General features: G+C 37.1%; 2 protein-coding genes and 3 long non-coding RNA genes across 5 annotated transcripts; 4 read left to right on the top strand and 1 right to left on the bottom strand.

Moving 5' to 3' along the window:
- The first annotated feature begins 3,037 nt into the window (after nucleotides 1–3,037).
- Nucleotides 3,038–4,444, top strand: LOC145222358 (uncharacterized). The gene is made up of 2 exons (XR_013859322.1): nucleotides 3,038–3,661; nucleotides 3,730–4,444. It is a non-coding gene; the product is annotated as an uncharacterized LOC145222358 (long non-coding RNA).
- A 2,309-nt stretch (nucleotides 4,445–6,753) lies between these two features.
- Nucleotides 6,754–11,524, bottom strand: LOC145222355 (uncharacterized). Its single transcript, XR_013859319.1, has 2 exons — nucleotides 7,785–11,524; nucleotides 6,754–7,569 (listed from the first exon to the last, which is right to left on the bottom strand). It is a non-coding gene; the product is annotated as an uncharacterized LOC145222355 (long non-coding RNA).
- A 772-nt stretch (nucleotides 11,525–12,296) lies between these two features.
- LOC145222350 (chloride channel protein 2-like) lies at nucleotides 12,297–15,250 on the top strand. Its single transcript, XM_080088450.1, has one exon. It carries the CDS (start codon nucleotides 12,654–12,656, stop codon nucleotides 15,000–15,002), a length of 2,349 nt encoding a protein of 782 aa, XP_079944576.1. The 5' UTR covers nucleotides 12,297–12,653; the 3' UTR covers nucleotides 15,003–15,250.
- Nucleotides 15,251–16,208: 958 nt separating this feature from the next.
- LOC145222354 (phosphoglycerate mutase 2-like) lies at nucleotides 16,209–24,179 on the top strand. The gene is made up of 4 exons (XM_080088457.1): nucleotides 16,209–16,385; nucleotides 16,652–16,884; nucleotides 17,191–17,446; nucleotides 23,820–24,179. Exons 1-4 carry the CDS (start codon nucleotides 16,289–16,291, stop codon nucleotides 23,984–23,986), a joined length of 753 nt encoding a protein of 250 aa, XP_079944583.1. The 5' UTR covers nucleotides 16,209–16,288; the 3' UTR covers nucleotides 23,987–24,179.
- LOC145222357 (uncharacterized) lies at nucleotides 17,454–21,734 on the top strand. Its single transcript, XR_013859321.1, has 2 exons — nucleotides 17,454–17,945; nucleotides 18,014–21,734. It is a non-coding gene; the product is annotated as an uncharacterized LOC145222357 (long non-coding RNA).

Below are 24,179 nucleotides of genomic sequence, written 5' to 3'. Positions count from 1 at the left end.
TATAGAATTCTCATTTTCGGAAAGTGTTTAAAATCAGTTGTAAAATTCAAGGGCTTAGCCGTTACTTCACAGCCAAAATGGTGCACTTGCTAAATTGTATAGGTCGCTTACAAATCGTAATTGGAGATCCAGATCAAAACGATATTATTTTTTTCAAAAATAAGAAGTTGTTTTTAACATTAAAATGAATTTTTTTTGGAAACACTGCAGAAAAATATTTCTTCTTTCTACCTATTTTCATTTCGCCAGAATGACAATCCTGATTGACTGGTTACTACGCAAGCTGTCGTCTGATTGGTTCAATGAGTCGACTAGGCTGATCGGTTAAAAAGTCACATGACCCGGGAAAACCCGCCTTTGTGATTGGCTTAAAAAGCCCTGTGGTTCGAATTCGGAAACATTTTGGAAATATGCGAACCGTAAAGAGGTAAACTGGCGGCGCACAGCGCGGTTAATGCACAAGGCTATTTCGTTTTGCAGTGTGTGTGCGCGCGTAACAATACCTGTTTGTTACTAGTTGTCTAATAATACGCGTCAAATACAGAAATAAATATCCGCGTCTGAAAAAACACAACATTCAATGCTACGTAGGCAGTTTGATTTGCTTTCACTCCTGACAAAAATGGTTTGCCAAGTGTACCTAATATGCAAGAAACTAACTAAAAACATAGGGTCGAATGGCGTGAGACACAAAAACGTTTGTACAGTGGCACTTTATTTTAAATTTAAAAAGATCTTTGTGGTCCGAATCGCTCTTAGAGTGGTAAAAGGTGGCGACCCTAGATATATGTGCTTATTGTTTCAGGGATAGTGGGAGTATTGAGCTTATTCTAATATAGTCAACTAAACAGAAGCCTACGGCGTAGGCCCTATACGCGTCTGTTAATTGACAAGGATCAGAGTATCGTGCCTAACGTTTTCTCGTGTCGCCCGTCCGTGTGACTTTCGAATATTCTAAATTTATTCCGTAATAGAAGTGTTTGGATCGCAAAAAAAGTTTAACACAACTGAGATAAATGTGTCAGGGATTGTGTATCATCAAATATGGTAACCCTATTTTAGTGTAAACCACGCAAAAAAGCCGTAATGACTCGCCACCGCAATTATGTGTATTACACCGCCACAGCACGTTAAAAACGTACAATAATGACAAAACACAATCTTAACCAGTGTTTTTTCAATCATTATGCTGCGGTAGGTAGCCTACTATAATGTGTCGAGAGAAATATCTAAGATACGCCGCACAATATGTTCCCAAACACTACGTCTCATGTTTTAGGGCTGGTTGAGAAAACGCGGGCCTCATGGAACACCATAACTTTATTTATTCCCATTTGTTACTAAACCAATTTCTTTTCTCTTTTGTAAAAATTGTGAGGTCGGTGTTTATTTTCCTAAACCACAAATCGTTAGGCTACATGGGCGCCGGCAGAAAATTTTGCAAGAGGGGGCAAATTTTGGCTCATACTTTACCGCATCAAGAATTTTTTTACATATGAAGGTATAAAAAGTGTACTTCACAATTGAGTTGCCTAAAAGTTAAAGCATTAAACGAGGTCACAAATCCCCGCGCTGCCACTTTAATTAGGTTTGCTGCAAATTATGTTAAATTGAGGTACACTGAAATTCCAAGGGGGGTCAAGTGCCCCCTCTTGCCCCTACGTGCCGGCGCCCATGTTAGGCTACCTGGTCCAACAAAATACCTCACTCCGAAAGCTAGACCGATCCTTGCCGCTGAAAACACCGATTCTTTATTGCGAGGAAGCGTCTGACAATTTGCGTAACTATAGAAAGCTTTTGATCGTCACCAACGAAATTCAATAGAAAATATATTTACTATGCCTCCCATTACCCTTGATACTATGACACATGGGAGTACAGTATTACTGTATTAACGAAACAATAAACGCTACGAACGAAACGATTAAACGGCTATGAAACGGTAAAAGTATAGCCTATGTACTGTAAATGCCTTTGCTATACAAATGTTGTATTTTTAGAGTCATTGGCTTTTTCATTTAAAAAAATAAAAAAAATCGACAGCCCGTGTGGTGACTTTTGGGGTGCCCGTGTGGTGACCGAATGCTACCACCGTGTTAGGCGGCTTTAACGCATAAAAAACGTCAATATTTTTTTAATATTAGGCTACTGTAATCAGAGCCACCATAAGTGACTCTGCTGTAATGCCTTTGCTATACAAATGTTGTATTTCTAGAGTCATTGACTTTTCATTTTAAAAAATACAGCACAAAACGTCAGTCAAGGTTTTCCGTCAATCGACAGCCCGTGTGGTGACTTTTTGGGTGCCCGTGTGGTGACCGAATGCTACCACCGTGTTAGGCGGCTTACGCATAAAAAGCATCAATTTTTTTTAATATTAGGCTACTGTAATGCCTTTGCTATACAAATGTTGCATTTCTAGAGGAATTGACTTTTCATTTCAAAAAATACAGCACAAAACGTCAGTCAAGTTTTTCCGCCAATCGGTAGCCGTGTGGTGACTTTTTGAATGACGGTGTGTGGCGGCTTCAACGCATAATAAGCGTTAATATTTTGTAATGTTTGTTTTCTGTAATGACTTTGCTACATAATTGTAAGATATCTATAAAAAACAACATCATACTTGCGCGAACAAAAAGGAAAATGGCAAGCTTGGTAATGAGAAATGATGTTATGCCTTTCGCATGACTGAATGCCCGTCTGGTGACTGCCCTGTGGTGACTTTAGGCTACCAATTTAGCTTAATATGCAACAGGGCTTATGTAGCGAATATTTACACAATGTACCAGCAATGTACAGGTCAAAATGTGCACAAAAAGCGAGTTTTTGCAGGCCTCTTTCACACAATGACCTGCATTAATGTTGCAAACATCTCGCTGTATTTTCAAATTTGAATCGTGTGTTGTCATTACAAGCAACTTATACATGCTTTTTTGTTAATACAGCAAAGTGGTTACAAATGCAGTGTTTAAAAAACTGATGACTAACAGTTAACCATAAACATGTGAGAACTCATACTTTTGCATTGCACCAAAGAACTCTATAACCAGGAAGGCCGACTCATTGTTCTCGTCACGCATGAATGACACTTTATTAAATGCAGCACAGAGGTGGTGTTTAGGCTGAGAAACAGAAAATCTTATTGCTAAAGAGTGCATTTTACAAGTAAAATGGGGATCACGCACTGCGCAGTGCCAGGATGTAGTATGTCTGCAAGTTTTGCAAAGGCACAAGGTATGATAAGATGCAAAACGATTTTTGGCTGATTTCGCAAAATGTTTAAAAGAACGCGAGCACAGAAAGAAACGTGCCTGACTAATTTTCTGCTGGCGATGACTAAATTTCTAAGTGGTCTAGCAACTATAATACCACTGGACAAACCTTTTGTTGCTCCCAACCCTAATTTGGCTGTAGCATAAGAATAAATCATCTGCAGGGGTTTATATTTTGTTAGTGCAATTTAAAGTAGTTTGTACTTTGCATGCATTTATAGCATAAATTAAACGAGAATGGCTCTTTCCTTCAGACAAGAGGATGTATTATGTCATGTGCATCATCTTGTGCTGACCAAAATTGCTGTTTTTGGCTCTCTTCATATCAACTAAACTATTTTGTAATTTCAAAGTTGGTTGTGATAGTTATATCTTTATTTGCTTGTATGGTGCAGAAATCAAAGAAGTAGATAAATTTTGTAGCAACATGCAGTTTTATTGCAAAAAAGCTTTACAGGCACAAATTGCCACTACACTCACTACACAATAAAAACAAATAGTGAGATTTTCATGTGTTAAACCTTGTTCAACACAATGGATGTTCGGAAATTACAATTTAACATTATTAAATTAGGAATTAAAGCTCAAAATGTTTGATAAAGTAAAATACAGCAATTCAATCAGGACAATGTGATGCTACCAATGCAGTACTTGTTTTAAATGGCCATTTTTGTTAGCACTACAACATGCATAGACACAAGGGAACTACTGATATTGCAAATAAACCATTTATTGCAGCCTGCATTGTGCTGCAGAATAACAAATAAAATAACGGTAACCAGTGTTTGTAGAATGTCATTCACATTTTACACAATAGGCAGTTTTTTATCACTTGTAAAGTTATTCCTATTTGCACAAATAAAAGTAGGCCTTGCAACAGAAACATTAGGTTGAAAAGTGTTTGACATGCAAGTGATGCAAGGATATCTTTTTTGCAAAAGTTTGTTAACAAATTACTGTCGTGGAAAGTAGTATAGTAGCAGTTCTTGTTTAACCTTATTTGGCAACTCCAGTACTGGACTATTATTTACCACAAATAAGTACATAGAAATGTCTATAGTCTAGGCAATTACTTCAAGGAGATGACATTAAATATATATGTTTGATTTCATACTTTTACACAAGACAACTTGGAGGCATTTTTTGGAAACTTGGTATGCTACTTTGTTAAAGCTCTCTAAAAAAATTAACAGTGTTTACATTGGCATAATTGATACATAGTTAAAAATTACAGAGGCCACTTGGGTGAAGATCACAGAATTCAGATGTGTTTTAAGTTTCATATGGAATACAACACAGACCCAACGTAAAATGATAAAACACATAAAGGGCAGAAACACAACATATGAAAAAAATGCCTGGACTACACTTGAAAAAAAGTCGATCATCAAAATAGTCTGGTTAAGTACTGCTATTTTTTCTTTAGTTCACCTCTATAGCCCTTCCTTAAATTGTTTATTTGCTCCTGTGTACATTTTTTCAAACAACTTTTTGGCAAATGCATGCGACAACTCACAACATAAGATAACATTTTGCAGACATTTGAAGGATCTTCATCTGACATGTCAGAAATTTAAACATTAAAGTTTTCGAAGTAAATGTCATATTATCTCTTGACCAACATTATTGCAGTTAATATTGTTAACTTGCTGTTCGTAGTTTGCTTCAAAATCTTATATGCTGCAAAAAGAATAAAAAGTCGTCTGAAGGATATCTTAAAGAATCAAAAGCTTTTTCCATGTGGAGATGGATTACACATGCACTCAAGCGCTTCTGTCATCTCTGGAAACTTCACTGTTGTTTTTCTGATTAAATAGCCTCCAATATACTCTAAAGTGTCATTTTTAAATGCTTTTATTTGGCCATAAGAAGGTGCTCTTGGCAGTTCTTTCTTAATGATAATATGTTGTAGAAGGGTCAACAAGCACTCTGCAGCCACTGGATTAAAAACAACTTCTAAAAAATACTTATGTGCATCATTGCACAGCAACGGAAATTTTGCAACAATTTCCTCTCCCTTTTTATTCTTTATAAACGTTTCCAACAAATATATTGCAAGATTAGTTCCACAGTGATTCAAACTTTAGGATAGGGCGTCCGCGATTACAGTTAATTTTTCGTGGCGTCTGGTGGTAAACGAATGTGCCTCAAACTTACGACTTGTCGATTGTTCAGGTATGTCATCGTCCATATTTTGCAATAAAAGGTCTCCCTTGGCAAATTTAATTGGTTCTTTATAGTTTACAATGCCTAGTTTACAAGAGATTCAAACAAATCCTCTATTTTCAGCGAAGTTACTGTACAGTTTAATGTAAGCCCGGGAAGTTTAAGAAAGTGTCATTCAAGCGTGACGACGCAAAACGTCATAAAAGAACAAACACTAGTTGACCTTCTTTATAGGGTTCTTTGATTGCACATATTTTATTTTTCTCATCATATCAATGTTATCATTTCCCAATCTGTTTTGTTAACACAATAGGACTACATATTTTTTACCAAAAGTGTCATGCAGAATGGCCACTGCTTTTCAGAAGTCTCAGAAAATTGATTTTCTTGCCGTGTCCACCCGATCCGTCTGGAAGTCCCCGATTAAAATCGGCTGTGTTACGCAGAATAATGCGTTTCTTATCGGGCGGGATTAGAATCTTTAGAACCTGTGTTATAACACAGCCCGATTGCGGACGGTTTTATCGGTAAATGGTTTATGTTTATCTTAAACCATTTTAAACGGTTTAAGATAAACACAAACGGTTTTCACAGGTCAACTCCAAAATACAGCTAGTAAACGCATACAAAACATCGTTTAAATGTGATAATAACTTAAACCGTTTAAAATCTGGAGCCTGTACATGCTATATGGGTAGACCGCGCAAAAATCATTTTACAGCGGTCATGCCCTGCGTTCGCTCATGATGCACGCCTCTCATTTACGAGGTTATGATCAGATTTAAACGACATTTTGTATGCCTTTACTGGATGTATTTTAGAGTTGACCTGTGAAAACCGTTTGTGTTTATCTTAAACCGTTTGTCATCTGGAGCTTTGATAGGCTACATAATTCGACAGCGCAAAAATCATTTTTAAAGCGGTCATGCCCTGCGTTCGCTTATGATGCACGTCTCTCATTTTCGAGGTTATGATTAGATTTAAACGATATTTTGTATGGCTTTACTAGATGTACTTTAGAGTTGACCTGTAAAAACCGTTTGCGTTTACCTTAAACCGTTTGTCATCTGGAGCTTTTATAGGCTACATAATTCGACAGCGCAAAAATCATTTTTAAAGCGTTTATGCCATGTATTTGCTTATGATGTACGCCTCTCATTTTCGACGTTATGATAAGATTTTGACGATATTTTGCAAGCGTTTACTGAATGTTGTTTAGAGTTGGCGTGTAAAAACCGTTTACATATACCTCAAGCCGTTAGTGGTCTCAAACACGTTAAAGGCTCTACTAATGAAAATGATGAAACACCAAATGCACAGTGAGGACAACACTTTATTGATGGAAAAAGCACCTTATGAACCCAATTTCCACACTTCAACATTTTCAAGTTGAGTCCCATAGTTATATGAAAGCAGAAATAAATGGGAAGAGAATAAATAATTACATTCACAGCAATTGGTTGATTGGTCAGTTAAAACCTGCATTTGCAAGTACATAGTACATACCAAACAAGGATCTTTAAGTAAACAGACTAAAATAAAACAAAAAGGTGAAACAATATTGTACAGCTGAAAATGTGATGATTTGCTGAATTATCAAGAAAATTAAACCGGATATCATGTGAAAAATGAGGTAGAACCACACAATTGTTACAACATGCTATCATGCAGACTACTGGTCAAAACTAGAGGTTCTCAATTTATGTCTGATGAATCACTTTTACTGTCCGATTCTACATCAGAGTGCAAAACATTCTCAGAATTTACATGAGACCATAATCACCATGGAGGTAAAATAATATCAACGCCTACAAATGTTTGAATACAAATTCTTAATTTGGGTATAAGAACTAATAAACAAACTTGCAGGCAGGTAGAACAGTGGAAAAGAAATAACACATATTCCGATTTGATTCATGTAAAACTAAAGTATGTGGTGCATATCTCGGCATACAATTTTCTCCTGTGAGGCAAGTAACAGGTTGTATACATCAATGATTTTGCTGACACTTTAAGAGAGAGCTGTTTTTGTCAACAAAATTCTTCCGCAATGAAAGAGTTTCTTCAATTTTTTTGATATGGAATGTTTCTGTTGATTTTTTCAAGCTTTAAGCATTTTCCAGATGGTGAACTGCAATAAAAAGATAAAGTGTATGCTCATTTGACTTGACATGTGGGTTAAACAAAAGAGGCTTGAGTTTAGTCACCAATAAGCAGTCTAAGTGTTATAGAACAGAGTTAATATTCAATATTGGGAGTTTTAACTGTGCTAAAATTCAAAATAACATCAGCCAGAAATACAGAAAGAGTTGAGTTTAGAAAGGCAGTAACAAGGCAGCCACTTACTGTGAATCATTTCAATTCAAATCCAATCTACAAGTCCCTCATATGACAGTGTGCTGGTCTTCACTTTGCTTCATATAAAGGAAATTGAAATTGAAATTCTTTTCACTGAAAGGTCTCTTTGCATTGCTTCATTGCCAGAACCTTGATGCCAATCACGTACTTTAATCTTGATTCTGGGCTCATTTTAGTGTTTAACATATTCATTTCACAGCTTAGAATGCATTTGTTTTTGTCTTGCTGTTTTACAATTAACTGCCATTTTGATATAAAACCCAATTTACCTGCGATTATTATCACAGCAAAAATAATATTTGCCAATAGAAAACAAATTTAATGCTCCACTGCCATTACCGATAAAACCTTACGCAATCGGGCTGTGTTATAACACAGGTTCTAAAGATTCTAATCCCGCCCGATAAGAAACGCATTATTCTGCGTAACACAGCCGATTTTAATCGGGGACTTCCAGACGGATCGGGTGCCGTGTCTTACATTTTGTTTGGGGCTTTTCCCTCTATTTTCAATGTTTTTATTGTTTTTGTGTGCTTCAACGTTTTACACATTTGACCTGCACATTTCCGTACCTGCAGATTTTGACCCGCACATTTTCAAAAAAATGTTCGCACATTTTGACCTGTAGATTTCCCAAAAATGTGTGCACGCTGTGACCTGCACATTTTCACGCACATTGTGCAAAAAAGGCTTGCATCCCGGACATGTCTAAAAGACGGGAATACGGGACGACGGAAATCGAGGTCTAAAAGACGGGAGAGACGGGGTTACGGGACAGACGGGAAAAGTGCCAAACTAAATAACGGGAGAGGCGGGACTACGGGAAAGCGCATATTCAACATGACTAAAAGACGGGACTAGGTGAAAGTTCACACACAGTTCTTATAGCGTTAGACGGGACTACGGAAAAGCGTTTGTCAGACTCGACTAAAAGACGGGACTGGGTGAAAGTTCACACGCAGTTCTTTTAGCGTTAGACGGGACTACGGAAAAGCGTTTGTCAGACGGGACTGGGTGAAAGTTCACACGCAGTTCTTTTTAGCGTTAGACGGGACTACGGAAAAGCGTTTGTCAGACTCGACTAAAAGACGGGACTGGGTGAAAGTTCACACGCAGTTCCTATAACGCTAGACGGGACTACGGAAAAGCGTTTGCCAGACTCGACTAAAAGACGGGACTGGGTGAAAGTTCAAGTATAGTTTCTTTAACGTTAGACGGGACTACGAAAAAAAATTGTTCGACATGACTAAAAGACGGGACTGGGTGAAAGTTCACATGCAATTTTTATAGCGTTAGACGGGACTACGGAAAAGCATTTGTTCGACATGACTAAAAGACGGGACTGGGTGAAAGTTCACACGCAGTTCTTATAGCGTTAGACGGGACTACGGAAAAGCGTTTGTCAGACTCGACTAAAAGACGGGGCTGGGTGAAAGTTCACATATAGTTCCTATAACGTTAGGCGGGACTACGGAAAAGCGTTTGTTAGACATGACTAAAAGACGGGACTGGGTGAAAGTTCACATATAGTTCCTATAGCGTTAGGCGGGACTACGGAAAAGCGTTGGTTAGACATGACGGACGGAACTTGGTGAAAGTTCAAAAATAATTCTTATAGCATTGGACAGGACTGGGAAAGTTCAGTGGCACGACACATGTTTAGTGCGCGAAAAAGGCACCATTGGTTTGACTTGATTGATCGACGTGTCCATATCAAGCAATTTGTTGCTTCCTATATCAATGGGTGGCCTCAAATGTGGGAGTCTAATTTCTTGTTAAATAATGGCCGAGGAATGTGCGACCACTAAGTTATATTTGCGTTTGAACACCTGTTGAAAACGGAGGATGCTCTTTGTAGTTTAAACTTATTACGGCATTTCAATTTCTTCCGTTGTACTCTGCTGTTAATGCTGGTTGTATCTTCGAAGGTTGTAAATAGTGATGCACCGAAGTTTCAGTTGGCCGAAACAGTTCGGACGAATACGCTGTTTCGGTTTCGGCCCGAACTTTTTTTAAAAATTCCGCCTAAACTGAACTTTTTGATTGCATGAAATTCATACCAAGTTTCATTTTCTCTAATACGAAACATTATTAAGCAATTTCTGCTTCTATAAAATATAACGAGCCACGTTGTCTAGATAATATAAGTTTAGTAATGTTTTCGTATTGTAAAAGTGACTTTGGTTTGTCATAGTTCAGTTCACTCGCATTAACAACACAAAGGTTCAGTTGAAAACATCCATAAGAAAGGGAGTTTTAGGTTCGGTCTGATTCGGCCAAATTTTCGGTTTCGGCCCGATCCTTTTTGGATGGGTTCGGTTCATCACTAGTTGTAAACAATGCAAAAGAGAAAGAAGCACGAAACAAAGCCAAAAACTATCAAATTTTTATTTCTGATGTGTCCGATTAAAAAGTTAAGCGCAGACCACGTTTTTTGGTCAGGTAAGCAGGTGTTGCAAAAAACTGTTTCTCTCGAGTTTTACCTCGTCGCATTTGTCCCACAGGTTGGGTTGGTCGTTTGTTTCGAAAGGGGGCGAAAAGCATTCATTTTATCGAGAGCGGAAATATTGGGCAATTACAACTGTTCCACATTCTCAGCTGCTCATAAAAGTTAATCTTTAGACTTATCATAACGTTTTTAACCTTCGCATCGCTGGGAATAAACCTAAGCCAGTTACGAGCTTTTATGTCACAGTTTTGGCGAGGGGAATGTTGCTTAGTATGGAAAAACAATTTAGGAAACTCTCTAACATGCAGTCGCGCTATTCCTGTTTGCGTAATACGGCACTGCTCATGTTTTTGCACTAGCTCTGCAAACTTTAGTCAAAGTTTTGGATTCATTGATTAGTTGAACTTCATGTTTCGTCAACCATATTTTCAAGCGTATGAATGGGAGGCAAATTTATTTTCAGACTTAAACTTTCGCTGGCATTTGTTGTCGCTGTCCGGCCATCAATCTGAAGTTGTGTTTTTATCAAGTCTTCTTTCAGGGACCTGTCAAAGTAACCACGAAAAGAACAGGAAATGTGCTGCTAAGAAATTAAGTGCAATCCTTAATCATCCAGTCTCGTCTAGCGCTGTAAGAACTACCTTTGAACTTTCACTCAGTCCCGTCTTTTAGTCATATTAAAAAAAACGCTTTTCCGTAGTGCCGATTAATTACGCAAAGAAACTGCGTGTTGACTTCACCCAGTCCCGTCTTTTAGTCATGTAGAACAAACGCTTTTCCGTAGTCCCGTCTAACGCTATAATAACTGCGTGCTGTGAACTTTCACCCAGTCCCGTCTTTTAGTCACGTTTAACAAACGCTTTTGCGTAGTCCCGTCTAACGCTATATAAACTGCGTGTGAACTTTCACCCAGTCCCGTTTTTTAGTCATGTATAACAAACGCTTTTCCGTAGTCCCGTCTAACGCAATAAGAACTATAAGTGAACTTTCACCTACTCCCGTCTTTTGGTCATGTCTAACAAACGCTTTTCCGTAGTCCCGTCTAGCGTTATAGGAACTGCGTGTGAACTTTCACCTACTCCCGTCTTTTAGTCGAGTCTAACAAACGCTTTTCAGTAGCCCCTTCTAACGCTATAAGAACTATATGTGAACTTTCACCCAGTCCCGTCTTTTAGTCATGTAGAACAAACGCTTTTCCGTAGTCCCGTCTAACGCTATAAGAACTGCGTGTGAACTTTCACCCAGTCCCGTCTTTTAGTCACGTCTAACAAACGCTTTTCCGTAGTCCCGTCGAACGCTATAAGAACTGCGTGTGAACTTTCACCCAGTCCCGTCTTTTAGTCATGTCGAACAAATGCTTTTCCGTAGTCCCGTCTAACGCTAGAACTGCGTGTGAACTTTCACCCAGTCCCGTCTTTTAGTGTCATATCGAACAAACGCTTTTCCGTAGTCCCATCTAACGTTATAAGAACTATAAGTGAACTTTCACCCAGTCCCGTCTTGTAGTCATGTCTAACAAATGCTTTTCCGTAGTCCCGTCTAACGCCATAAGAACTGTGCAGTGGCGTAGCCAGGGAGGGGCCAAAGGGGCCATGGCCCCTCCCAAATTTTCAAAGTTGTACATTGATAAACTTTTATTTGGTGTAGTTTCGTCCCTCATCATTGTGGTTTCGTCTCTCAACTATCAAAGGAATATATAAATTACCAAAAATGACTTTTGTCACCAAGTTGTAAGCCGAAATCCATGCTTTTTTAGTTTATGCATACATGGAATAAATCAATAAAGCGTTTGGCTGTCCCGTCGAATCACAGTTTGGCAAGTCATGTTTTTGGTAACAGCACGCCAAACGTTAGCAAAAAGTTATATTAGACAACAAATTATTTGGCCCCTCCCAAAATTTTTGGCTGCCTACGCCACTGGAACTGTGTGTGAACTTTCACCTAGTCCCGTCTTTTAATTATGTTGAATATGCGCTTTCCCGTAGTCCCGCCTCTCCCGTCTTTAATTTGGCACTTTTCCCGTCTGTCCCGTAAGCCGTAACCCCGTCTCTCCCGTCTTTTAGACCTCGATTTCCGTATTCCCGTCTTTTAGACATGCCCTTGCATCCCCAACTTTGGGCTCAAACCGTTTGTCATATCAAATGGAGTACTGCGGAAGAAAATTTCAGTTCTTTAATGTGCCGCATGCTTAAAAAGTTTTGAAAACTGATTTAAAGGTATCCCTACCATAATATTAGATGACTGTAATTTTATTGAAATGAAAACACATTTTAATATTACTTTTTTATTTGCAAAAAAATAGTAAGGGATTATAGGAGAGCTGTTCAAAGCAACGCAGTATCATTCAGATTCCATGTCTGAATGAGTGGTGTTTTCAACTCTTTGTAGCCTGAAGTAACATTAAAGACATGTCTGAAATAAAAAATGATGGTGAAACTCACATGGATTATGAGCCCACCCTTATGTATGGAAAGTATTCAGAAGAGCTTGGGAAACTTGCCAAATCACATGCAAGTCATTTAAAGCATGAAAAAACAAAAATGCTTCAAGCACCATTAGCTGTATCCCATACAAATAGGGATGTATTAAAATCATGCCAACGGTGCTATGTGACATTTAAAAACTGCTTTTTATATTACATTGAGCTAGAGTGGGTTTTTCTACTTCTTTTGGGAATCACCATGGCATTGCTGAGTTTCGCGATGGATTACACGATACAAAAATGTCAAAAGGCCCATTATTGGTTATATAAGGAACTGGAAAATTTTGTTGCATTTCAATATCTTGCTTGGGTATGTTTTCCATTGGTATTTATTGCATTTTCTGTGGGTTTTGTTCACATTGTGTCACCACAGGCAGTTGGGTCAGGAATTCCAGAAATGAAAACAATTTTAAGAGGAGTTGTTCTACATGAATATCTAACATTTCGGGTGTTGCTTGCAAAAATGATTGGTTTGACATCTTCTTTGGGAAGTCGGTTGCCTATTGGCAAAGAAGGTCCATTTGTGCATATTGCAAGCATTTGTGCCACACTTTTAAACAAAGTGTTTGTGCGCTTGCCAAATTCATTTGAAAATGATTCAAGGCAATATGAGATATTAGCTGCTGCTTGTGCTGTTGGCGTTGCTTGTAATTTTGCTGCACCAATTGGTGGTGTTTTGTTTAGTATTGAAGTTACTGCCACCTACTTTGCTGTCCGTAATTATTGGAGAGGTTTTTTTAGTGCGGTATGTGGTGCACTTGCATTTCGATTACTAGCAGTATGGAATGAAGAAGAGGAAACTATTACTGCCTTGTTTAAAACAAACTTTCGAGTTGAATTTCCGTTTGATTTACAAGAGCTCATTGCCTTTGGAACAATTGGAATTGTTTGTGGATTTGCAAGTGCATTGTTTGTATACATACACAGGGGCATTGTCAATTTTAGCAGAAAACATATCAGGGTAAAATTGTTTTTGCAGAAAAACAGATTTATTTTTCCACTACTGGTATCATTGGTCATCAGTTCACTAACTTATCCTCGTGGTTTTGGCCAATTTATGGCTGGTGAGCTAACCTTAACAGAGGCACTAGACACACTCTTTGACAACAAAACATGGGCCAAACTGGGTTATATTGATGAATCTGTTCTGTCAGATGTTCAACAAGGTTGGAAACATCCATCTGTTAATATATTCGTAACATTGGTGTTGTTTATTGTTGTTCATTTTTGCATGACCGCTGTTGCAATTACTTTGGCTATCCCTGCAGGTGTATTTATGCCTGTATTTCTTATTGGAGCAGCATTCGGTAGATTGGTTGGTGAAAGTGTTGCAGCACTTTATCCTGATGGCTTCTATAGTGGAAATAATGTGTTTCGAATTGTACCAGGAGGTTATGCTGTTGTTGGTGCTGCAAGTCTAGCAGGTGGTGTTACACACACAATATCGACATCAGTTATAGTGTTTGAGTTAACTGGACAAATTTCACACATTTTACCGGTAATGATTGCAGTCCTTATTTCAAATGCAATTGCACAATCATTGCAACCTTCAATATATGACAGTATTATTCAAATCAAAGGACTTCCATATTTGCCAGATATTATTCCTGGTAAAAGGAAGCTGTATGAAACAGTTGTGCAAGATTTTATGGTTAAAAGTATTCAATTTGTTGCTTACACTTCTTCATTTAAAGATTTGCAGTGTCTTTTGCAAACATCAAAACTTAAAACATTTCCACTTGTGGACTCTTCAACATCCATGATTTTAATTGGTTCTATCAAACATGCATCACTGCAATCTTTATTGGACAAAAGATTTAAAGAAATTAAAGAAGAAAGTGATAAACACACAACAAAAACTACTGTTTTAAAAAATGAAAAGCGACACTCTGCTGGTGCAGATTTGCAGGATTTGGGAAATAGAGCAGAATGTTCAATGTCGCATGATGCATATGCAAATGAATTGCTGAAAGAGCAAGTAAACTTTGATTCATGTCCAATTGATCCTGCTCCATTTCAGTTGGTTGAGCATACTTCTCTGCACAAAGTACATTCATTGTTTTCAATGTTGGGTTTAAATCAAGCCTATGTAACAAGCACAGGAAAGTTGGTTGGTGTTGTTTCCTTAAAAGAATTACGAAAAGTAATTCAAGGAGAAACAACTACTAAAACACAAACTGTCAAAAACACTTTTCATGTGGGCTATGATTGCACATCTCAAGAGCTTGTTTCATTAACCTATAACGAAGATAAAGATGTGCATGAAAGTGAATGACCACAATTCTGAAGTACCATTAAAATGTCCAATGTTTTTATAATGCTGCGTAACATTTTTACATTTCTGTTTTCAATATTCTATTACCATGCTCTTGTAGGATTTTATCATGTATAGACTTATTATTTTTCTGTGCTTGAAACAAAATTGCAATTGGGCACATGTGTTTTTTTTAGTTGAATATGATTATGATATTGGGATGGCTACTGTTTTTCATGCATTACAATAAATATGACTATTTATAATAATTGGCCATGAAATTATTTTGTGGAGTATTTTTGTATTGTACTAAACTAGCTACGTTTAAGCTGCAGACAGTAGTTATGTTTGTTAATGCGCCGCATGCTTAAAGGTTTTGAAAACCACTGGATTAACACCATAACTCACAGTAGACCAAATATTCCGAGAGGAGGGGGGTATGTTTGATATCTTTTGTAAGGTAGATCACTCAAGTTTCGTAAACCAATGTCAATAAATGAAAAAATGGTACGTGACGAACCCCAAATCCTTACATGAAAAAACAACAACAGCAAGCTGTATGACCTTCGTGTTTGTCTATTTCACACCAGTGGTAAGTAGGTGATGTCATCGGCTTAACATATGTGCGCACTCGTGCGTGTTGCACGTACCGGTGTGTACTGTGTAGCCAGATGTTAGTTGACCGGTAGAGCTACTAACACGAACACGATACGTTTCTCCTGATCCAAAAGTGCTTAATTTTCGATAGGGGGCGTAAAGAGCTGAATTATTTATTTAGCGGCTATAAATGGGCTGGGTTGGGAAATATTTACATAAAATTTGTACATTAGTAACTAATTTTTTGGGTTAGTTTTATTGAATTTTAAGTGCTAATACCTTACCCCAACCCTAATAGCCCTAACCGTTAGCATTTTTTGAGATATACCGTTTTAAATGAAAAAAGTGCTCTTTGCGCCACCTGTCGAAAATTAAGCACTTTTGGATCAGGAGAAACGTATCGTGTTAGTAGCTCTACCTAGTTGACCGACCTTGCAAGGTCGAAGCCGTGTAATCTTCTTCGTCATTTTAGGTTTGTGTAGACGAAATGTTTGCTTGTATATGCATGTATGTTACGGACACGATTCACAAAGTAAGTGAGCGACGCTGCCACAGTACTGATGAACTTAATTTTTTGCAAGGGAAAAACTATAACTTTAGGTTTATTTTTGATTTTACTTTACAGTTGACACCAGCTGGATTGTAGTTTCGTTTGTGTTACAGGTATTACATATATATTACTTTTGTATGTCACTAAAAAAGTGTTTAAAATGCCGTTCAAAGTGGTTATGATACGTCATGGGGAAAGTGAGTGGAATAAAGAGAACAAATTCTGTGGTTGGTTTGACGCTAGTTTAAGCTCCAAAGGTAAAACAACTTTATGTGTTTTTTGTTTTATCCAAAACTCAATCCCAACCTTATTTGCTTGGCATTTTGCAGCTAGTCTAAAATTAGAATATGAGCTCTTAAAGGAAAACAATTTTTTTGTAATTGGTATGTTATCATAATCACATTCTGCTTCTATATATAGAAGCTTCTTTATGAAGAACTGTTTGCTTGATCCAAAATGCCTTTTCCTGTTTTAGCTTTTGATGTTTAAGTGCAGAATCTTACAGCGATATAATTTTTGGTAGGTGTTCAAGAAGCTAAGGATGCAGGAATTGCTTTAAAGAATGAAGGCTATCAATTTGATGTTGCCTACACATCAGTCCTAAAGCGTGCTAATGACACACTGACAGAAGTTTTGAAAGCTTTAAATCAAGAAGATTTAAACACAAAAAAATCCTGGAGGTTAAATGAGAGACATTACGGCAAGTTAACTGGATTAAACAAAGCTGAAACAGCTGAAAAATATGGAGATAAGCAGGTGCGGTTTGTATTGTTTTGCTTGAATAATTCAGTTTGACCATACTTTTTTAAGACTTTGGTGTGAAAGTATTTGGTAGATAAAGTAGTTTTAACCACTTTGCACAAACTGTGTGTGAGCAGCTTATGGTTGTAGCTAGTTTCAACAGCCATTTTCAAAATACTGATTTAACTAGGAAGTAGATTATAAAATTTAGAATGCCTGCTAAACGTATTCAAAGATCCCACATCATAAAATAACACCTGGCTTTTGGATTCTTTTGTTAAAGCCATTATTTTAGTGTTCTGTATTTTTGTTTTTTCCTAGGTTCATATTTGGAGAAGAAGTTTTGATGTTCCTCCCCCAGAAATGGACAAAAGTCACAAATACTATGAGGAAATTGCCAAGAACTATAAAGATTTGTCCGAATCTGATATACCCAAATGTGAGAGTTTGAAAATGACAATTGAGCGTGCATTGCCATATTGGAATGATGAAATTGTTCCAAGCATCAAATCTGGACAAAAAATAATAATTGCAGCACATGGAAACAGTTTGCGTGGAATTGTGAAGTATCTTGACAGTAAGTAAGGTTTAAGACCATTTGTAGACTAAATTAGTTTATTCTTGTCAGTCTAAGGCAGGGTTTATTAAACTGGACCCTCTGAATGTGGGTAAAGTGGCCCATAACCCAAAAAAGGGGTGTGGGGGGCGTCCAGAGGGGACCAGTGTATATCTTTGGTTGATTAGGATAGTGTAAAACGTTTTTTATATATTGCTGGGCACCACAAACGAAAGATTTATGTGGTTTAATAGTGTAATAAAGGTAACAGAACATTTGTTTATGCATTGCTTGGTGGACGTTTTCACACAGGAAGTAAAGGGGGTGGTAACAGCCTTGTGACGTCAGAAGCCTTAACGAATGCTGATAAAACACCTTTAGTGGTCAAAATTGTAAACATTGACCAATTTGGATAAATTTGTACAGGACTGTGATTAGGTCATTGCTGTTTCATATTTTATGTTTTTATACTTTAGGTTGTAGAACCCCATCAGTACCCCACATTAACCCACTAAAATTGGTTAGTTTTTTAAAACGATATCAGAAATAAATTAAATCTGGACAGCTTGTAGAATTTGTCATTTATAGGAGCTGTTTGCTGTGTTTAACCCTGCAGCTACAATCTTTACCCTCTAGCCCCCTAAGATGGGTGAGTTTTTTTAAACACTGTCGGAATCAGCTGAAACTTGTATAGCTTGTAGAATGTGCCATTTATTGTTGTGTTTACCTGTAGCCCCACCATTTATCCCATTAACCCCTAAAATGGGTGAGAATTGTAAATATTGTCAAAATTGGATGAAATTTGGACAGTTAGTAGTTTATGCCTTTTTAGGTGTCAGTTGTTAAGTTTCACTCAATAGCTCTAACCTTTACCCCATTAGCCCCCTAAACTGGGTGAGTTTTTAAACAGTGTCAGAATTGGATGAAATTTGGACAGTTTGTAGAATTTGCTATTTATGGGTCCCCTTCCCTGAACATATTGATTTTACTCGAATTTGTTTTTTGTAAAATAGTTTGTAAAATAGTCTTACAAGTGCAACCAGTTGTATGTTACTCGTTGGTGGGTTGCTTGGTGGACGTTTTTGCGCCATGGCAGTTAGGGGTTGTTAAAGCCCTATGACGTCAGAAGCATTAACGGTTGTTGCTCAAAACACCTCTAGTGGTTGAAACATTGGTAGATTGGGCTGAAATTTTGCAGTACTATTGATTGAGTCATTGAGGTTTCATATTTTTATGGGTCCCCTTCCCTGAAGGGGACACATATTGATTTTACTCAAATTGTTTGTTTTTTCTTCTTTTTTTTTCTTCCCAAAGTTTATCCGACTCATTTTTCTATCAAATGTTTGATGGATTTGGATAAAATATACACAGATGGTAGATATAGGTATGTAGATGTGTATCCCACTTTGTTTTTGTTGATAACCCCAGTATTTACCCCGCTAGCCCCCTAAAATGGGTTATTTTCTGCCCAAAGTTTGTCCGACTCATTTTTCCATCAAATGTTAGATGGATTTGGATGAAATTTACACAGATGGTAGATATAGGTATGTAGATGTGCATCCCACTTTGTTTTTGTTGATAACCCCAGTATTTACCCCGCTAGCCACCTAAAATGGTTGAGTTTGTAAACAGCGTCAGAATTGGCTGAAATTTGGATTTCTTGTATAGTATGCCATTTATAGGTGTCGATTGTTGTGTTCAACCCTGTACTCCTAACATTTATCCCACAAGCCCCTAAAGCAGTGGTTCCCAAACTTTTTTCTTTTAAGCCGCATTTTAGAAAAAACAAAAATTATTTGGCGCACTTCGAACATTTGAATAAAAATATATTTGAATTTTTTTATTTCAGTTTAAAATGGCACAGCAAATTAGCTGACAAAGGCACTAACTATGAGGTCATAAAGCCGCTATACAGGTCACTCTCATAGTTAAATAGCCTAGTTGAACATCTCAGAGACGTGGAGCATGTTGGCCTAGTGGTCTAAGCACCTGGTACTACTGCTCTACTTGATTAATTTTAATTATGGGTCCCCTTCCCTGAAGGGGACACATATTGTTTTTGTCCGTATTTTTTTTTCTTTCTTCTTTTTTCTGTCTAACGCTGGTTTGTGAGACGCATTTGGTCAAGAAAGAGTGCTTCAAATTTATTCAAATTTACAGAGATGTTAGATAATAATCCAAATTTGATCCTCCTGAAGTTTGACTCCGTTTGACCCAGCAGTTTACCCACAGGCCCCCTAAACGTAAAATTTTTAACGCTGGTTTGTAACGCTCATTTGGTAAAGAAAAAGTGTTTCAAATTTATTTAAATTTGGACATATGTTAGTTATCAATCTGAACTTAATCCTCTAGAAGTTTGACCCCGAATGACCCAGCGGTTCACCCACAGGCCCCCGAAACGTAAAATTTTTAACGCTGGTTTTTATCGCTCGTGTGGTAAAGAAGACTCGTGTGGTAAAGAAGGAGTGCTTTAAATTTATTTAAATTTGGACATATGTTAGTTATGGGTCCCCTTCCCTGAAGGGGACACATATTGTTTTTGTCTATATTTTTTTTTTCTTTTTTTCTTTTTTCTTTTTTCTTTTTTTCTTTTTTTCTTTCTAACGCAGATTTGTTCCCACGTTTTGGTCAAGAAAGAATGGTTCAAACTTTTTTAAATTGACACACATAATAGGTATTGGTCTAAAGATGGTCCATGTGAATGTTGACCTCGTTTGATCCCTCGGTTCACCCACAGCACCCCAAAACGTGAAATTTTTAGCGCGGCTATTGTTCCCACGTTTTGGTCAAGAAAGAATGGTTCAAACTTTTTCAATTTTACACACATTACAGATATTGGTCTAAAGATGGTCCATGTGAATTTTGATCCCGTATGACCCAGAGATTCACCCACAGGCCCCCGAAACGTAAATGTGTCTAACGCTCGTTTGGTCAAGAAAGACACTGTAGCCAGAAGTACCAAGAGAGTAACTCACTGGTTTACGATAGCGGGAGGGCTCAGCTTGACGTCGGACAGACGTTTTACGAGACATCGTTTCAGTGATTAGAAATCAGCTGTTTTGCACAGCAATGCTATGTCGTTTTATTAAGTTATCACTCACATTTTTAGTTTTGGCGAAGGTTTTACACCTATGACGTGATTTAAGCCTAATAACCGTGCTTCGGTTTTGTATATGTCAAGAAAAACTTTGTTAATAAAAGTTAAGATGAAAAAATGAACTTGACTTTTTTGCCAAATAAATGTTTTTTTAAATGCTTGCTGTCAGGTTGGCCGCCGCATGATCACGGGTTACTTAAGGTCAACTAGTCGGTATTACAAACACAGCTCAGAACTTTCTTCATAACGTAGCGTTTTTTTAACAATCAATTTAGGAGTCAATACTCAAGGCATGTATAAATTAGGCTTAACAGTATTGTTGAACACGAATGACGGCGTGCTATTGAAAACGGTGTCAAAAGGTCAAACAGTCGTTTGGCGTGTGCACCCTGAGAGGTTACTACAGGTCAATGGTACTCATTTTGCGAAACAAAGTTAAATGAAAAACAATTTGTTATGTATACACTTGTAGCAAATTGCTTTTTAATTTAAAGTGTCTGTAACACAACTGTTACAGCTTTCTAAAAAAAATTGCCCGACCTTGGAGGACTATATCTGGGTTAAAGCAAGAGATTAGATTTAAGTCTTTGTTACGTTTTTTTAATGTTTTTGTAATTACATGACAATAATAGTGCAAAAAGAATACGAACAATTTTTTTTTATTGTTGGGTTAATGCTTTCTAAAAATTTGTCCTTAAGAATGTAAAAATCACCGCAACATTTGTTTACCGTAAATCCGCACAAACATGCGTGTGGGGACCCATTAGTTTTTGTTTACAAAAACAATCATATGTGTAGATCAAATGATGTGTATAGTAAATTGGTAAATATCGTATAGAATATATAAAATGGAAGTATATCAGAAAGCCACTGTTCTAGTTATCAATCTGAACTTGATCCTCTAGAAGTTTGATCCCGAATGACCCAGAGGTTCACCCACAGGCACCCGAAACGTAAATGTGTCTAACGCTCGTTTGGTCAAGAAAGACACTGTAGGCAGAAGTCCCAAGAAAGTAACTCACTGGTTTACGATAGCGGGAGGGCTCAGCTTGACGTCGGACAGACGTTTTACGAGACGTCGTTTCAGTGATTAGAAATCAGCTGTTTTGCACAGCAATGCTATGTCGTTTTATTAAGTTATCACTCACATTTTTAGTTTTGGCGAAGGTTTTACACCTATGACGTGATTTAAACCTAATAACCGTGCTTCGGTTTTGTATATGTCAAGAAAAACTTTGTTTTTCAAAGAAAAGATGAAAAAATTAACTTGACTTTTTTGCCAAATAAATGTTTTTTTAAATGCTCGTTGTCAGGTTGGCCGCCGCATGATCACGGGTTACTTAAGGTCAACTAGTCGGTATTACAAACACAGTTCAACTTTCTTCATAACGTAGCATTTTTTGACAATTAATTTAGGAGTCAATACTCAAGGCACGTATAAATTAGGCTTAACAGTATTGTTGAACACTAAGGACGGCATGCTATTGAAAACGGTGTCAAAAGATCAAACAGTCGTTTGGCGTGTGCACACTGAGAGGTTACTACAGGTCAATGGTACTCGTTTTGCGAAACAAAGTTAAATGAAAAAAAATTTGTTATGTATACACTTAATAATAGTGCAAAAAGAATACGAACAAATTTTTTTTATTGTTGGGTTAATGCTTTCTAAAAATTTTTCCTTAAGAATCTAAAAATCACCGCAACATTTGTTTACTGTAAATCCGCACAAACGCGCGTATGGGGACCCATTTGTTTTTGTTAACAAAAACAATCATATGTGTAGATCAAATGATGTGTATAGTAAATTGGAAAACATCGTATAGAATATATAAAATGGAAGTATATCAGAAAGCCACTCTTCTAGTTTCAATATTTTTTTACGGCACACCTAATGACATCTCAATAGTGTTACAAGGGCAACCAGTTGTATGTTGCTCGTTGGTGGGTTGCTTGGTGGTCGTTTTTGTGCCATGACAGTTAGGGGCTTCTTAACAGCCCTATGACGTCAGAAACATTAACGATTGTTGCTCAAAACAACCTCTAGTGGTGGAAATTTTAAACATTGGCGGATTGGGCTGAAATTTTGCAATACTATTGATTGAGTCATTGTGGTTTTTATATATTTTTTAGTTTGTGTGTCAAACCCAATTAGTTACCCCACAAGCCCCCTAAAATGTGTCATTTTTTTAAAACGTTAAATAGGACATACTTCAAACAATATCTGGGGTGAATCTAATTTTATAGTTTGTATTCTGCAAAGTATTATTACTTAAGCCCAGTGCCGATCACTGTGTTTTACCTTATTTATATTATTTTCAACTTTGCATGTGTGGGGACCCATGAGTTTTTGCCTGCAGAAACGACTAAGGTTATAAAAGACGATGGCTAATATGGGACCCAATACAAAATAAGCAAAGGAAATATATTGATGTTTTAAAATAGGTTATAGTGTAAATGCAACAACAAAATGTGCTAAGCCACCCTTCTAGTTATAGGTGTCGATTGTTGTGTTTTACTTTATTTTGCCACTATTTGCCTCTTCTTTCCTATGAATAGGACAAACTTCAAACAATGTCTGAATTGAATCAGAATTGCAGAGCTTGTACTGTCAATAGCATGCTTATTTAATGCCAAATACCGATCACAGTGTTTTACCTTGCGACACCAAACTTACTGATGGTTATCTTTTGAAGTGTATTGTTTTTAACTTGCATGTGTGGGGAGACATGAGTTTCTGTCTGCAGAAACAACTAAGGTTGTTGAATATGGTTGATAATATGGGTTTGGGGAATGTATATATTATTGTTTCAATATAGGTTATAGTGTATGTGCAATGGCAAAATGTGCTAAGTCACCCTTCTAGTTGAATATGTTTCAAGCCAAAATGCTTGTGTATGCTTACTTTACTCAAAATGAAATAGTCCCTAATGTAGGTGCCAATTGGAATTTTTTAGCTGTGTGTGGTACCCCACAATAAACTCCACACAAAAATGCTCTTTACTTCCCTTTGCAACAACACCATTAAGCATTTTTTTTAATTTCAAAGCTACGCAGTTTCACAATGGTAATGAGTGCTAACAAATCATTATTGTGATACAATAACCACAAATAAAATCAATCGATTTTGTGATGTATTGGTTTAAAGTAAATCCTAGTAAGGGTTATTTATTTGGGTCTGAATGTATGTGAAATGGCAATATGTGGTAAGCCAGGTAGTATTACACTAGTATATGCCCTGGTAATACACTACAGGAATTAAACAATTACAACATTAAGCTGTGGTTTATACTTTTACAGACATGTCAGATGAGGCAATTATGGGCTTAAATCTTCCCACTGGGATACCATTTGTGTATGAACTTGATGATGATATGAAACCAGTAGTGTCCATGAAGTTTTTAGGTGATGAAGAAACTGTCAAAAAAGCTATGGATGCTGTTGCTGCACAAGGAAAATCAAAATAATGGGATTTTTAACAGTATTGCGTTCTTTTTTTTGTGTAAAATGAAGTGGGTTTATTGCTGTTGTGTTAAAAAGATATCCACACCTGATTTGAATTACTTTAGTTGCATGTACATCTTTGTGTTCGTTTTTAAATATATTTATGTACTTGTTTTGTTATAATAAGTTTTACTATTAAAAAGAAGGCTGCTTGTG

Source organism: Phallusia mammillata, chromosome 4 (assembly GCF_965637545.1).
Source record: "Phallusia mammillata chromosome 4, kaPhaMamm4.hap1.1, whole genome shotgun sequence".
NCBI lineage: Eukaryota > Metazoa > Chordata > Ascidiacea > Phlebobranchia > Ascidiidae > Phallusia > Phallusia mammillata.
The sequence above is the reverse complement of the archived record's forward strand: the minus strand, read 5'-3'. Positions and strand labels throughout refer to the sequence as shown.

What these genes read in the sequence shown, in the direction of transcription:
- LOC145222350 (XM_080088450.1), top strand. Translation starts at nt 12,654, where the DNA reads ATGTCTGAAATAAAAAATGATGGTGAAACTCACATGGATTATGAGCCC.
- LOC145222354 (XM_080088457.1), top strand. Translation starts at nt 16,289, where the DNA reads ATGCCGTTCAAAGTGGTTATGATACGTCATGGGGAAAGTGAGTGGAAT. An exon ending in CGCTAGTTTAAGCTCCAAAG is followed by an intron (nt 16,386 to 16,651) that starts GTAAAACAACTT and finishes AATTTTTGGTAG; the next exon opens with GTGTTCAAGAAGCTAAGGAT. An exon ending in AATTGTGAAGTATCTTGACA is followed by an intron (nt 17,447 to 23,819) that starts GTAAGTAAGGTT and finishes ATACTTTTACAG; the next exon opens with ACATGTCAGATGAGGCAATT.